Source organism: Staurois parvus, unplaced genomic scaffold (assembly GCF_062004578.1).
Source record: "Staurois parvus isolate SC_StPar_1 unplaced genomic scaffold, SC_StPar_1.0 ptg001406l, whole genome shotgun sequence".
Taxonomy (NCBI): domain Eukaryota; kingdom Metazoa; phylum Chordata; class Amphibia; order Anura; family Ranidae; genus Staurois; species Staurois parvus.
In genome coordinates, this window is record NW_028319202.1 from 539,093 (window position 1) to 555,070 (window position 15,978).

The 15,978-nt window shown below is 48.0% G+C and overlaps 1 protein-coding gene across 1 annotated transcript in view; it reads left to right on the forward strand.

The window, feature by feature from the left end:
* Window positions 1–15,978, forward strand: part of LOC149436183 (syntaxin-binding protein 5-like) — a 341,325-nt gene that overhangs the window by 305,910 nt on the left and 19,437 nt on the right. The window contains exons 10-11 of the mRNA XM_089661918.1: window positions 13,292–13,446; window positions 15,439–15,511. Coding sequence (XP_089518044.1) covers window positions 13,292–13,446; window positions 15,439–15,511 — 228 coding nt within the window. The remainder of the gene's footprint in view (window positions 1–13,291; window positions 13,447–15,438; window positions 15,512–15,978) is intronic.

Here is a 15,978-nt window from a genome sequence, read left to right on the forward strand (position 1 = left end):
GGGGCACTATTCCTCCCACTGACACCAATGATGGGGCACTATTCCTCCCACTGATACCAATGATGGGGCACTATTCCTCCCACTGACACCAATGATGGGGCACTATTCCCCCCACTGACACCAATGATGGGGCACTATTCCTCCCACAGACACCAATGATGGGGCGCTATTCCTCCCACTGACACCAATGATGGGGCGCTATTCCTCCCACTGACACCAATGATGGGGCGCTATTCCTCCCACTGACACCAATGATGGGGCACTATTCCTCCCACTGACACCAATGATGGGGCACTATTCCTCCCACAGACACCAATGATGGGGCACTATTCCTCCCACTGACACCAATGATGGGGCACTATTCCCCCCACTGACACCAATGATGGGGCACTATTCCTCCCACAGACACCAATGATGGGGCACTATTCCTCCCACTGACACCAATGATGGGGCACTATTCCCCCCACTGACACCAATGATGGGACACTATTCCTCCCACAGACACCAATGATGGGGCGCTATTCCTCCCACTGACACCAATGATGGGGCGCTATTCCTCCCACTGACACCAATGATGGGGCACTATTCCTCCCACTGACACCAATGATGGGGCACTATTCCTCCCACTGACACCAATGATGGGGCACTATTCCTCCCACTGACACCAATGATGGGGCACTATTCCTCCCACTGACACCAATGATGGGGCACTATTCCTCCCACTGACACCAATGATGGGGCACTATTCCTCCCACTGATACCAATGATGGGGCACTATTCCTCCCACTGACACCAATGATGGGGCACTATTCCTCCCACTGATACCAATGATGGGGCACTATTCCTCCCACTGACACCAATGATGGGGCACTATTCCCCCCACTGACACCAATGATGGGGCACTATTCCTCCCACAGACACCAATGATGGGGCGCTATTCCTCCCACTGACACCAATGATGGGGCACTATTCCTCCCACTGACACCAATGATGGGGCACTATTCCTCCCACTGATACCAATGATGGGGCACTATTCCTCCCACTGACACCAATGATGGGGCACTATTCCCCCCACTGACACCAATGATGGGGCACTATTCCTCCCACTGATACCAATGATGGGGCACTATTCCTCCCACTGATACCAATGATGGGGCGCTATTCCTCCCACTGATACCAATGATGGGGCGCTATTCCCCCCACTGACACCAATGATGGGGCACTATTCCTCCCACTGACACCAATGATGGGGCACTATTCCTCCCACAGACACCAATGATGGGGCGCTATTCCTCCCACTGACACCAATGATGGGGCACTATTCCTCCCACTGACACCAATGATGGGGCACTATTCCTCCCACTGACACCAAAGATGGGGCATTGTTTACTTTCACTGGCCACAATGCGGCCCCCCTAACATCTGCAGGACAGTAAACTGGCCCTTTGCTTAAAACATTTGGAGATCCCTGAACTATGCCTTTCTTTCCTGGTGACTGCCTCTCTCTTGACATGTTTCTTAATTATTTCCGGTTTCACAAAAATAAAAATCTGGCTTAACCACTTGCCCTCCAGGAGATTTTACCCCCTTCCCGACCAGGCCTTTTTTTTCCTATAAGGCGCTGCACTACTTTAAATGACAATTGTGCGGTCATGCAGCACTGTACCCAAATGAATTTTATATCACTTTTTTTCACACAAAGAGAGCTTTCTTTTGGTGGTCTTTGTTTTTTTGTGAGCTATAAACTAAAAAAAACCAAAACTCTTGAAAAAAAAATGTTTTTTACTTTCTGATATAAAACATATCCAATAAAAAAAATTGAAAACTCAGATTTCTTCATAAATTTTTGCCAAAATGTATTCTGCCACATGTCTTTGGTAAAAAAGAAAATCCCAATAAATATATATTGATTGGTTTGCGTGAAAATTATAGCTTCTTCAAACTATAGGATATGTACTGTAATTTCTATTTATTTTTTTTATATTAGTAATGGTGGCGATCAGCGACTTATAGCGGGTCTGCGATAGTGTGGTGGGCAATCTGACACTTGGGGGGGAACTGACTGACATCAGTAGTGACACTAATACAGTGATCATTGTTAATAATATTCACTGACACCAGGGGCGGACTGACCATTCGAGCACTCAGGCACTGCCCGAGGGCCCGGGGTCAGTAGTGGGCCCCATGAAATGCCCCTGGTACCTTTTTTATAGGCTTTTTTTGAGGGTGGGCAAGGACATGGGCCCCATGATCCCCTATTGCCCGAGGGCCCCATGAGTTGTCAGTCCGCCCCTGACTGACACTGTACTAATGACACTGAGTAGGAACGGGTTAACATCTGGGGCAATCAAAGGGTTAACTGTGTGCCTAAAACGTGTTAACGTGTTAACTGTGAGGCGCTTTTATTAAGCAATGTGCCGGTTTTTATTCCCTGCTTTGCAGGGAGACAAAAAACTGCAAATTGCCACTGTCGGTAGAGGGATCTGTGTTGTTTACCAACACAGATCTTTCTGTCGTCCTCTCTGCCAATCAGCATGTCCCTGGCATGAATCAATGACATCACACCCAGGTGGGTGAGCGTGTGCCTACTACCCAGGTTTGTTAAATTTTTTTTTTCACCATCTGTTTCCCATTGCGGAGATTTCCCTTCATTTCCTGTCTTCATAACCAAACAGGAAGTGAGAGGAAATCCCTAAAAATGAAGAGAATTCCTTAGGGATCCCCCGGGCACCAGAACTAGTGTCCCCATTGGAAGATTTCTCCTTTATTACTTTTTAGGGACAACCCAAAAATTTTTTATTTTTTACTTTCACTTTCATTATCACACTTTGAATGACAATTGCGCGGTCATGCAACACTGTACCCATATGAATTTTTTAGCATTTTTTTGAGACAGATAAAACTTTATTTTGGTGGTATTTATTCACCGCTGGGATTTTTATTTTATTTTTTTTGCTATATAAATGAAAGTCCAAATATTTTGAAAAAAAAAAGTGTTTTTCTTATAAAATTTTGCAAATAAATAATCTTTCTTCATAAATCTTGGCCACGACGTATTCAGTTATCTTTTTAGTAAAAAAAATAAATAACCCGAATTAGTTTATAACCAAAAATTATAATTTGTTTACATTTTTATTTTATTTTTTTATAATATTTTTTTTTTTTTTTTAACATACGGTCACCCTAGCAGTACAGCATCACCATGGAGACACTGTACTACTTGTGGGGGGTGATGGAGATTTTTTTTTTTTTTACACTGATTGCTTTTACACCCATGAAGGCTGTAAAAACAATCATTTTTCCTTCTCTCTGGCTGCATTCTTGCAGACATTGAGAAATACTGTGTGAATTGTGATTGGTCACAGCTTGTCACATGGTACAAAGCTGTTGTGAATAGCCCTGTACCATGTGATCTCTGTGATCATTCACAGATTTCACACGTAGTAAGCAATGATGTCAGGAAGTCTTGCTTACTACTATTCATGTGCAGGGGGGGACTGACCATTTGGAAACTCGGGCACTGCCCGAGGGCCCGGGGTCAGTAGGGGGCCCCATGAGATGCCCCTGGTACCTTTTTCATAGGCTTTTTTTGAGTTTAGGCAAGGACACAGGGGCCCCATGATCCCCTATTGCCCGGGGGCCCCATGAGTTGTCAGTCCGCCCCTGTTAATTTGATCACTGATTGGCCATTCAGGGATTACATGACCTCACACAGAGGTCCCGTACAGCGATCAGTGTCCTGCTGTGTCTGGAGGGCAACGGATTGCGGTGTTGCACTCTCCCAGGGAGCGCGCACAAGCAGGGAAGCGGGAGGATGTTTATAAATGGCCACCCGACCCTGCACCTGCACCTGCATCTGATATGTAGGGTCATACCCAGAGGCGGACTGACAACTCATGGGGCCCCCGGGCAATAGGGGATCATGGGGCCCCGTGTCCTTGTCCAAACTCAAAAAAAACCTATGAAAAAGGTACCAAGGGCATCTCATGGGGCCCCCTACTGACCCGGGCCCTCGGGCTATGACCGAGTTTCCAAATGGTCAGTCCGCCCCTGGTCATACCTGATCTATTCATACATTAGAACTCAGTTAGTAACTAGGGTTGCCACCTCATCCCTTTAAAACCGAACACATATTAATGACACGGGTTCTGAGGCTAATTTGATGCAGATAAGGCGCTAGGTGAGTTTAATGACCTCCTTAATCAACCACAGAACCCGTGTCATTAATATGTGTTCGGTTTTAAAGGGATGAGGTGACAACCCTAGTAGTAACATAGCAGCTGGCAGAAGGAGGCCTAGGCAAGACACACCGACACCCCCAGGAATGACTAATAGCAGTGGTACCTGGAGCTGTTTGACCCCCCCAGTGCACATCTGTGCGGGTGGTGCCGCTGCGGATCCACACCAGGGGCGGACTGACCATTTGGAAACTCGGGCACTGCCCAAGGGCCCGGGGTCAGTAGGGGTCCCATGAGATGCCCCTGGTACCTTTTTTATAGGCTTTTTGAGTTTGGGGCCCCATGATCCCCTAATGCCCGGGGGCCCGATGAGTTGTCAGTCCGCCCCTGATCCACACGAAAATCTGTGCAGCCGCACCACCCGCACAGAGAAATGCGGACCCGCGGGTAGGTGTCATTAGTTCTAATGGCACGCCGCCCGCACTGGGAAACGCAACCGAACTGGGAACCTCGTCTGCGTTTTCCAAAGTAGTGCCGGGACTTCTTCCCTGCGTGTCACTGGGCACGGGAGTCCATTCAAATGCCCAAGCAAAACGCGGCCCACACGGCCGCATAGGTGTGAACCTAGGGTGAAGGGGTATTGAACCCAAAAGCAAATATTTATTATAGCTGACTAATTCTTAGATGTGGCGGCTGCGTTCGTTTTCTGTTTTAGGCTTTCTTTCTTTTTTTTCTATTTTTATCTGGTTATCTGGCCAGTAAGTCTGTCGTTTCAGTTCTCTTCCAGATGTATTAAGTTGCAAGGATGAGACAACGGATGAGACCATTTACCACTGACGGGGGTGCTTACAAGGATCATCTTTTATTTATCTATGTAAAAACTTCATCCCAAAAGGATCAAAACTCTTTTCTAAAAATGATTATAAAGTATTGGCCGGAGTTCAGCTTCAATTTGTTAGTGTATCTAAGTCTGCTAATCTATCTAATACCCCCCCCCCTTCCTCCAGACTGACAATGCTGCTGTCCAAAGGTGCCCCCTGTGCTCCTTCATCCAGGGTGGCAGGAGGTGTGTTACTGGCCAGATCCCCAGGTGAAAACAGAGAGGGAAAAAAAGCCTAAAAAGAGAAAACTAATTCTCTGCCAATCCCTCCACTGGTACCTTTTCATAGGCTTTTTTGAGTTTGGGCAAGGACACAGGGGCCCCATGATCCCCTATTGCCTGGAGGCCCCATGAGTTGTCAGTCTGCCCCAGCAGGGGGTCGTTTCCAATGAATGCTACACCACTCCTGTCCAGGTTACTTTTCCTTCTACTCCCCGGGCCCCCTGTGTGCTCCCCTGGTTAAGGTTTCTGTGTTATAACTAAAAAAAAAAAAAAAATAGGGAGGCAAGGAAAAGGGGAAGTTGGGCTTTGAGCCTTAGTAGGTTACAGGTGCTCCATATAAGGGGTCATATCCCCGATCACACACTGCACATCCCTGCATCTTCCCTTCACTCTTCCACCAATCCATTCAGCTATTGGAACAAAGAAAAATATCCGGTACCCCTCAGTATGGGAAAGCATGTGATCTATTCTACTGCCATGTGACCCATTTTCCTTCTATATGACCCAATCCCATTTCATGTGACCCACTCCTCTTCTTTGTGTCCCACTCCTCTTCTTTGTGTCCCACTCCTCTTCTTTGTGTCCCACTCCTCTTCTTTGTGTCCCACTCCTCTTCTGTATGACTCAATGTCTTTCCTTGTGACCCCTCTTTTACGTGACCTCCTCTTGTGAACCCCAATGCCGCTCTATGTGACCCGCTCCTCTTTTATATGACCCACTCCTCTTCTATGTGACCCACTCACCTTTCATGTGACCCACTCTCCTGCCGTGTGACCTACTACTCTTCCATGTGAACCACTTTCTTCCATAAGATATATTGTGACCCAATGCATTTTTGTGTGACCCAGTACCCTTCCATGTGACCCCTCTTCTATGTCACCCACTCCTTTTGTGAACCCCAATGCCCTTCTATGTGACCCACTCTTCTTTTATATGACCCACTCCTCTTCTATGGGACCCACTCACCTTTCATGTGACCCTATGCCCTTCTATGTGACCCACTCTCCTGTCATGTGACCTACTACTCTTCCATGTGACCCACTTTTTTCTACAAGATATATTGTGACCCAATGCATTTTTGTGTGACCCAGTACCCTTCCATGTGACCCATCTTCTATGTCACCCACTCCTTTTGTGAACCCCAATGCCCTTCTATGTGACCCACTCCCCTTTCATGTGACCCAGTGCCCTTCTATGTGACCCACTCCTCTTCTATGTGACCCACTCCCCTTTCATGTGACCCTATGCCCTTCTATGTGACCCACTCTCCTGCCATGCCTCCTATTACTCTTCCATGTGACCCACTTTCTGCCATAAGATCTAGTCCCCTTCCATGCGACCCACTCTTCTGTCATTTAACCTACTCCCCTCCATGCGACCCACTCCCCTGCCTTAAACATCCAATTTTGTTATAATTATCTATGTTTATATTTTGAATATTGGGATGTTGGTACTAATAAAAGATGAATTTGTATTCCATATACTAGTAATCAAACATACCTGTGTTTACTCCCCTTCCATGTGACCCTTACCCTGCCATGTGACCCACTCCCCAGCCATGTGACCTTCACCCTATCATGTGACCCATTCCCAAGCCATGTGGCACTCACCCTGCCATGTGACCCACTCCCCTGCCATGTGACCCACTCCATAGCCATGGGACCCTCATCCTGCTATGTGACCCACTCCCCAGCCATGTGACCCACTCCATAGCCATGGGACCCTCATTCTGCTATGTGACCCACTCCCCAGCCATGTGACCCTCACCCTGCCATGTGACCCTCGCCCTGTCATGTGACCCATTCCCAAGCCATGTGACCCTCACCCTTCCATGTGACCCACTTCCCTGCCATGTGACCCACTCCCCAGCCATGTGACCCACTCCCCTGCCATGTGACCCACTCCCCAGCCATGTGACCCACTCCCCAGCCATGTGACCCACTCCCCTACTATGTGACCCACTCCCCTACTATGTGACCCACTCCCCTACTATGTGACCCACTCCCCTACTATGTGACCCACTCCCCTTCCACGTAACAGCACTGGTTACTACTCGCCCTGTCATGTGACCCATTCCCAAGCCATGTGACACTCACCCTGCCATGTGACCCACTCCCCTGCCATGTGACCTATTCCCAGGGGCAGACTGACCATTTGGAAACTCGGGCACTGCCCGAGGGCCCGGGATCAGTAGGGGGCCCATGAGATGCCCCTGGTACCTTTTTCATAGGCTTTTTTGAGTTTGGGCAAGGATACAGGGGCCCCATGATCCCCTATTGCCCGGGGGCCCCATGAGTTGTCAGTCCGCCCCTGCCCACTCCCGTGCTATGTGACCCACTTTCTACCTTGTGACCCACTCCCCTTCCACGTAACAGCACTGGTTACTACTTGCCCTGTCATGTGACCCATTCCCAAGCCATGTGACCCACTCCCCAGCCATGTGACCCAATCCCCAGCCATGTGACCCACTCCCCTGCCATGTGACCCACTCCCCTGCCATGTGACCCGCTCCCCAGCCATGTGACCCACTCCCCTGCCATGTGACCCACTCCCCTGCCATGTGACCCGCTCCCCTGCCATGTGACCCACTCCCCTGCTATGTGTCCCACTTTCTACCATGTGACCTACTCCCCTTCCACGCATCAGCACTGGTTACTACTTGGTGGTTACATGGGGTTTGCCCTCTTCACCCTTAATGGTCAAACGGCGCGGCGGGGTAGGGACAAAAGCTCAGCTGCAAGGGCAAAGCTCAGGTTCACATGAGGGTTTTTGCACACCTGTGTTCACATTTTGCACTGGATTTCAGTCCCTCCCCTACACATAAACGACACCCCCCTGTATCAGACCTGCTTTTAGCACGTTTGGGACTCTCCATCATGTGCAGACATGAATAATGATTTTGTGTATGGCAATCTTACCAGCTCAGGTTAATGTGCAACATAATAGTGATTAATACCTGTACAGCGAACCATTATTCACACAGCGGCCTTATTATGTTCTTAATGTATGATTCATGTACAGTTTGCTGATCGCAGATAAACCATCGTTCACCGCTTCCCGTACCCACCGGCCCATAAATGTAATATATCGCCCTTGTAGTCTCCCTGTCTGCAAATCATGGCTTGACACTGGGAGATAGGAAGGCATCTGGATGCCCGGGATCCCAAGCCGTTCACTGGACTTAGAAATCATTTTTTTTTAATAAAGAATGAAAGACATCAAAATAGAACTCCAGGCAAATATAAAAAAACACCCTATATGCCGGCCATACATGGTTCGAATTTAGAACGATTTGTCGTCTGAAAATCGAAAACGTCGTTCGCTCGGTAATCCGATGGCGCCATCAGTGATTTTGAAAATTGGCAGACCGAGTCATAAAGTTCACCCCATATAACAGGCGAAACTTCTGTTCCTTCCAGGTCACGGCTCGCGCGCATATTCTTTTCGGAAAAACGATCGTACAAGTTGACCATCATTGAGTTGAAAATCTGTTGTTTTCTCGCTACTTTTTCAACATGCCCGATCACCGAAAAGGGGAGGAACCACGAAAATCGGCCGGTGCCATCGACCCCACTAACAGAGCGAAAATCGGCTGACCGAGTCATAAAGTTCACCCCATATAACAGGCGAAACTTCTGTTCCTTCCAGGTCACGGCTCGCGCGCATATTCTTTTCGGAAAAACGATTGTACGATTTGACCATCATTGAGTTGAAAATCGGTAGTTTTTCACTACTTTTTCAACATGCCCGATCATCGAAAAGGGGAAGAACCACGAAAATCGGCCGGTGCCATTGACCCACTAACAGAGTGAAAATCGGCCGATTATTCTTAGGTCCGATTTTCGGACGAAAAATCGGTCACATTTCGACCCATGTATGGCCGGCTTTTCTCATAGTAGCTGCCTGCACTGCATAAAGAAACACAGACTTAGTGATGATGTCATCATGATGTCATCACTAGGTATGTAACGAAAATGGCGCAGAGTGAAAATTGGCCAATTATTCTTAGGTCCGATTTTTGGACGAAAAAATCGGTCGAATATCAACCCATGAATGGCCGGCCTTAGTCTTGTTATGTATTCATTGATAAATTAAATTAATTTTACAATACTTACAGTCAACGATGCTGATAGAAACCATGGGGCCCCTTACAGCCAACCTGACAGGGCCCCCCCAAACCACAGGGTCCCATACAGCCAACCTAACAGGGTGTCCCCCTCTCCCCCATCCCCACAAAAAAACACAGTTTACTATGCTTCAGTTATGAATGAATACAGCGAGTGATTGGTAACAATCACCCATTGTGTTCATTCAGGAATGGAAGGGACTAGTAAATTACCGGAACCAGTCCCCTATATATTTCTCTCTGCAGCAGCTGAAACCCGGGGGGGGGGGGTGGTGGAGAGGAGCAGAACCCAGCTTTCCGAGAGAGCTATACAGGGGATCGGTTCCAGTAATTGCCCCATTCACCCTCCCTGCCCACGTCCGATTCACCCAGCTGGCTGGGGCCCCCTGCAGGCCTGGGCCCCGTACAGGAGGACAGGTGGTACCCCCTTATCCACGGCCCTGATTACAGTATAAATGACTGCAATGTGTCTTTCCATCATCTTCCCATAATGTATAATACACAGCAGAAATCAGAATGAGAGTGGCTTCTGCAGGAGGCGATGATATCTTTCATTCCCTGTTGTACCACGCTGCCATTAGGTTACAAGAATCTCCTGACTTTTCTAAACTGCGCGCTTGTTCTAGGTTGGCGATTCAGAAAGTATTAGGCCTCATCCACACTAAGCTCTTCTGAATGCCTTTCTTCTGACTGAAGAAAAGCAGCATTAAAACGAGCCTAAAGTCGGGGTTTTCAAACCCATTTAGGCACGTTTAGATGCATTTATACACGTTTAGGGCTCATATACACTGCAGCTGATAAACTGACGTTTAGGAGCTTTTCTGCGTTTTTTTTCAGCAGCCCCTGAACTCTCCTTAATGTTTTCCTATGTGCCCGTGTACACATCTTCGTTTACAGCCGTTTACAGGCATTTGAGTTTACAGTCGTTTTTTTGAACGCAGAAAACTTGCTTTCAACAGTCGATGTTATCAGCGTTTCAAAATTCAAAACGCTGGTAAACTCGGCAAATCGCGTTTATAAGCGTTTGCGTTCAAAAATTTATTTTAACTCTTCCAGTTCCCGATGCTGTCCAGAGCCTTTTTTCATCATGAAAAATGCATGCAAAGCGTTTTCAAGGTACTCAGATGGACAAAACACTGAACACAGGATGTTCCTACCAAGCTTGTCACACATTGTAATTCACACTTCAGACCTCTCCCACCCTTGGAAACAAAAGAAATGTTAATGACCAATTCACACCTCAGACCTCTCCCACCCTTGGAAACAAAAGATATGTTAATGAGCAACTCACACCTCAGACCTCTCCCACCCTTGGAAACAAAAGATATGTTAATGAGCAACTCACACCGCAGGCCTCTCCCACCCTTGGAAACAAAAGAAATGTTAATGACCAATTCACACCTCAGACCTCTCCCACCCTTGGAAACAAAAGATATGTTAATGAGCAACTCACACGTCAGACCTCTCCCACCCTTGGAAACAAAAGAAATGTTAATGACCAATTCACACCTCAGACCTCTCCCACCCTTGGAAACAAAAGATATGGTAATGAGCAACTCACACCTCAGACCTCTCCCACCCTTGGAAACAAAAGATATGTTAATGAGCAACTCACACCTCAGACCTCTCCCACCCTTGGAAACAAAAGATATGTTAATGACCATTCACACGTCAAATTCCTCCTGAAGACCCCCTGCCAGGTGACCTTCATGACTCCCTCCACCAGACACCTTTCCCACCCTTGGAAACAAAAGATATGTTAATGACCATTCACATCTCAGACCTCTCCCACCCTTGGAAACTAAAGATATGTTAATGAGCAACTCACACCTCAGACCTCTCCCACCCTTGGAAACAAAAGATATGTTAATGAGCAACTCACACCTCAGACCTCTCCCACCCTTGGAAACAAAAGATATGTTAATGACCATTCACATCTCAGACCTCTCCCACCCTTGGAAACAAAAGATATGTTAATGACCATTCACACCTCAAATTCCTCCTGGAGACCCCCTGCCAGGTGACCTTCATGACTCCCTCCACCAGACACCTTTCCCACCCTTGGAAACAAAAGATATGTTAATGAGCAACTCACACCTCAGACCTCTCTCACCCTTGGAAACAAAAGATATGTTAATGATCATTCACACCTCAAATTCCTCATGGAGACCCCCTGCCAGGTGACCTTAATGACTCCCTCCACCAGACACCTTTCCCACCCTTGGAGACAAAAGATATGTTAATGATCATTCACACCTCAAATTCCTCCTGAAGACCCCCTGCCAGGTGACCTTAATGAAGACCCCCTGCCAGGTGACCTTAATGACTCCCTCCACCAGACACCTTTCCCACCCTTAGTGACAAAAGATATGTTAATGAGCAACTCACACCGAAGCTAATCTCAACACATACTGCTGTCTCTGCTTCTACTCTCTGTATTTCTCTGAAACAGTCTGAAATAGTTAATAATTTACCACTTTTCAGTGCATTCTGGGCATTTGGGAGGTTCTCCTGTGCTTATCTTTAAAAAATGCTTCTAAATGCAAATGTGCATAAACGCGTTATTCAAACGCGGCTAAACAGATGTTTTCAGCACGTTTTCCAGCGGTCAGTTTCCATCGTTCAGAAGTGCCCCGCGTACATGGGGCCTAAGGCACATCTGAAATTTTTTCTGCCCAAACTCTGCTCTCCTGAATGCGATTTCGGTGCTTTCAGATTTCTGCCCATAAACGCCCCTGCCTCTTAACTCCTGTAAGTGCCTATGTGTGCATGGACACATGGGCAACCATAGAGGGGCATTTAGGGGCAGAAAAAAATGTCACACGCCTGTTAAACGTGTGTTTGACAGCTGCAGTGTGCATGAGGCCGTAAAGACAGAGGATCAGGATAATACATATACAGTATAGAAGGACCTGCATTTTTTTTATGCAGTGCTCCTAACATGCAGATGGTTGAAATCTGTGTAGTGCACTAAAACTTGTGTTCTTTGTGGTACATTTTATAGGTGTGTTGGGGTACTCCTTGCAGGGCAAATGGGCAGGGTCTCCAGACAAGGCCTCCCAGATCGCCATATACTTACCTTTCTTCCTCGCAGCTCCTTCCTCCTCTGCAGCTTCATACTACTTAGTGCTTCTTGGGATGGTCAGGCATATGACCAATCCATGCAGCCAATGCTAGGACCAAGCATTGTCACGTGACTGAGAGTTGTCATTTAACCATTGGCCAATGGTGGAAGGGGACCAAAGGGGAAGGTTACTCATTGCAGCCTCGCCATAAACTTGGCAAATCATGTCAAACGCCTCTGTGGAACATTTGCTCGGTTTCACGCAAAAACTCAAAAAAGCCTATGAAAAAGGTACCAGGGGCATCTCATGGGGCCCCCTACTGACCCCGGACCCTCGGGTAGTGCCCGAGTTTCCAAATGGTCGGTCCGCCCCTGGTCTGGAGATGATGGTGAGTCTATTTCTCTCTCTCGCCAGGAAGGTGTTAGTAGAAGGCTCTTTCCGGTGGGGGGGCAAGGGTGTTGTTGGTCAATGCCAGGCTCTCTTAGCGGGGGGGTTGGCGTCAATTTTTTTTTGTGTTGCCTAGTGTATAAATTGTATCATAAGAAGCCTCATCAACCAATAAGATCTCGGTGTTTCTATCGCAGCGTACGCGTATACCGCTCGGGGTATGACTGCCGCATTAAACATGTCAATCTGTTGACCTTGGGAAGGGATTAAAAATGTGATGTGGTTAGGAGATGCTAACAAGATTTCATGTATGGGAACAATAGCTTATCCCGGGATTCATTACACGAGGGCCCCCCGAGGCAGTGCACATTAATATCACGCTCTCTCTCTCTGTGTGTATAAACAGCTGCCTTGTGTTTGACTTTCCTTGTAGTGAGCCGTTCATCATATTCTCCGGGGGCTTGTCCTACGATAAAGCCAGCCGAAGACCGAGCCTGACCATCATGCACGGAAAGGCCATCACCGTTTTAGAGATGGATCACCCCATCGTGGACTTTTTGACCCTTTGTGAAACACCCTATCCGAACGGTAAGAGAAGAGAGATGGTTTTTGCTGGGAAATGATTCTGCGTTTCTTCGATATAAACGACGAAGATGCTGAGCGCGGGTTCACCTAACCTGCTTCTCTGACCATGAAGGCCCTAGGCGCACCTCAAATGTACCCAAGCAATCCATTTCATTTTTACATCGCCAGATAAGCAGAGCTTCCCCTCTTGGGGTGGAACTCTGCTTTAATCCCTATGGCAACCCCATACACTGGAAACTGCAGCGTGGTTTCCCGCACTATGCAGCCGTGCCTTCTAAAAAGGTTCAGGGACCTTTTCCCTGCTTCTTCTGTGGGTACAGCAGCCCATTCAAATTAATAGGCTGCTGTACACAAGCAAACATATCCGTGGGGAAATGTGAACCAAGCCGTAGTTCAGCTCCGCACTGCTCCCAGTGGTGACGATTATTCTGCTTCCCTTTCCAGTAGCGCACCTCCCCCATTCCCAGCAGGTAGTAAACAGCTCAGCACACCTCTGCTCCCCCTCCCAGCAGTTACTTAGCAGCTCGGCATTCTGCCCCCCTTTCCCTCCCAAGCAGTGACTCAGCAGCTTGATTCCCCCTCCAAGCAGTTACTTAGTAGCACAGCTCCCCCACGCCCCCTCCAAGTAGCGGCTCAGCAGCTTGATTCCCCCTCCTAGCAGTTACTTAGTAGCACAGCTCCCCCACGCCCCCTCCAAGTAGCGGCTCAGCAGCTTGATTCCCCCTCCTAGCAGTTACTTAGTAGCACAGCTCCCCCACGCCCCCTCCAAGTAGCGGCTCAGTAGCTTGATTCCCCCTCCTAGCAGATACTTAGTAGCACAGCTCCCCCACGCCTTCTCCAAGCAGCAGCAGCTCAGCAGCTTGATTCCCCCTCCTAGCAGTTACTTAGTAGCACAGCTCCCCCACGTCCCCTCCAAGCAGCGGCTCAGCAACTTGATTCCCCCTCCTAGCAGTTACTTAGTAGCACAGCTCCCCCACGCCCCCTCCAAGCAGCGGCTCAGCAGCTTGATTCCCCCTCCTAGCAGTTACTTAGTAGCACAGCTCCCCCACGCCCCCTCCAAGCAGCGGCTCAGCAGCTTGATTCCCCCTCCTAGCAGTTACTTAGTAGCACAGCTCCGCAACGCCCCCTCCAAGCAGCGGCTCAGCAGCTTGATTCCCCCTCCAAGCAGTTACTTAGTAGCACAGCTCCCCCATGTTCCCGCCAAGCAGCGGCTCAGCAGCTTGATTCCCCCTCCTAGCAGTTACTCAGTAGCACAGCTTCCCCACACGCCCTCCAAGCAGCGGCTCAGCAGCTTGATTCCCCCTCCTAGCAGTTACTCAGTAGCACAGCTTCCCCACACGCCCTCCAAGCAGTGGCTCAGCAGCTTGATTCCCCCTCCTAGCAGATACTTAGTAGCACAGCTCCCCCACGTTCCCTCCAAGCAGTGGCTCAGCAGCTTGATTCCCCCTCCTAGCAGTTACTTAGTAGCACAGCTCCCCCACACCTCCTCCAAGCAGCAGCCCAGCACTCTGCCCCCCTTTCCCTCCCAGTTACTTAGTAGCACAGCTCCCCCATTTCCCTTGCAAGCAGTGGCTCGGCAGCTCAGCTCTCCCTGCCCCTCCCCCCAGCAATATAATTGATGGGTTTTGAGACCCAAGAAACATTCCTGACACAGTCCTAAGCTCTATTAATGTTCCCTCGGAAGAGTGGGGTGATCTCAGGGAAAGCAGGATCCCCTCTTAATGGCCAGTACAGAAGTGCAGACCTGTGGGGGGGGGGGTTCAATCACAGATATCTCCAGTGCCAGAGACCCCCAAAAAGTATAAGAAATCCGTAGACGGTTTAACTCCCCAACATCTGCCAAACACCGGAATCTCAGATCTGGGTGGCATCTGTGATGATGTGTAAGAAGAGGAAAGATCTGAAATGAGGAATTGTGTCATTTCTCTTCCTGATTAGTTTAGTTCTGATTACAAACAGAACGGAGAAACTCAATGAACTTGTCTCTGCTCCTAGAATTCCAGGAACCGTACGCCGTGGCTGTGCTGATGGAGAGGGACCTCATCCTGGTCGATCTCACACAAAGCAAGTAAGGAGCCCATTGCATTTCCCATCTTCTCCTGTCAGGTATCCACCAATCACGTTGTCCCATCTTCTCCTGGCAGGTATCCACCAATCACGTTGTATCGATAGTACCTTCAAACACAGACATTTATATTTGCTATCATTATACTATTGTTGCATTATTCAGGCATTATATTTTTTTTTTCTAGCCATGTTTTTTTTGCAGAGTACATTGTAGTTACATGTGTGTGAATTCTGATGTATGTGTACCTTGAAGACTAGTATGCATTAATAAAGGTCTATTAATAAAGGTACATCTATTTACATGTACCGCCCCACATGGAAGAAAAATATATTTTAATAATATTCTTCCCAAATTTATTGCCATATATTTTGAATACTACAATTTTGGCCATATTCAATATATTTAAAAAAATATATATATATATATACAGGTGAAACTCGAAAAATTAGAATATTGTGCAAAAGTTC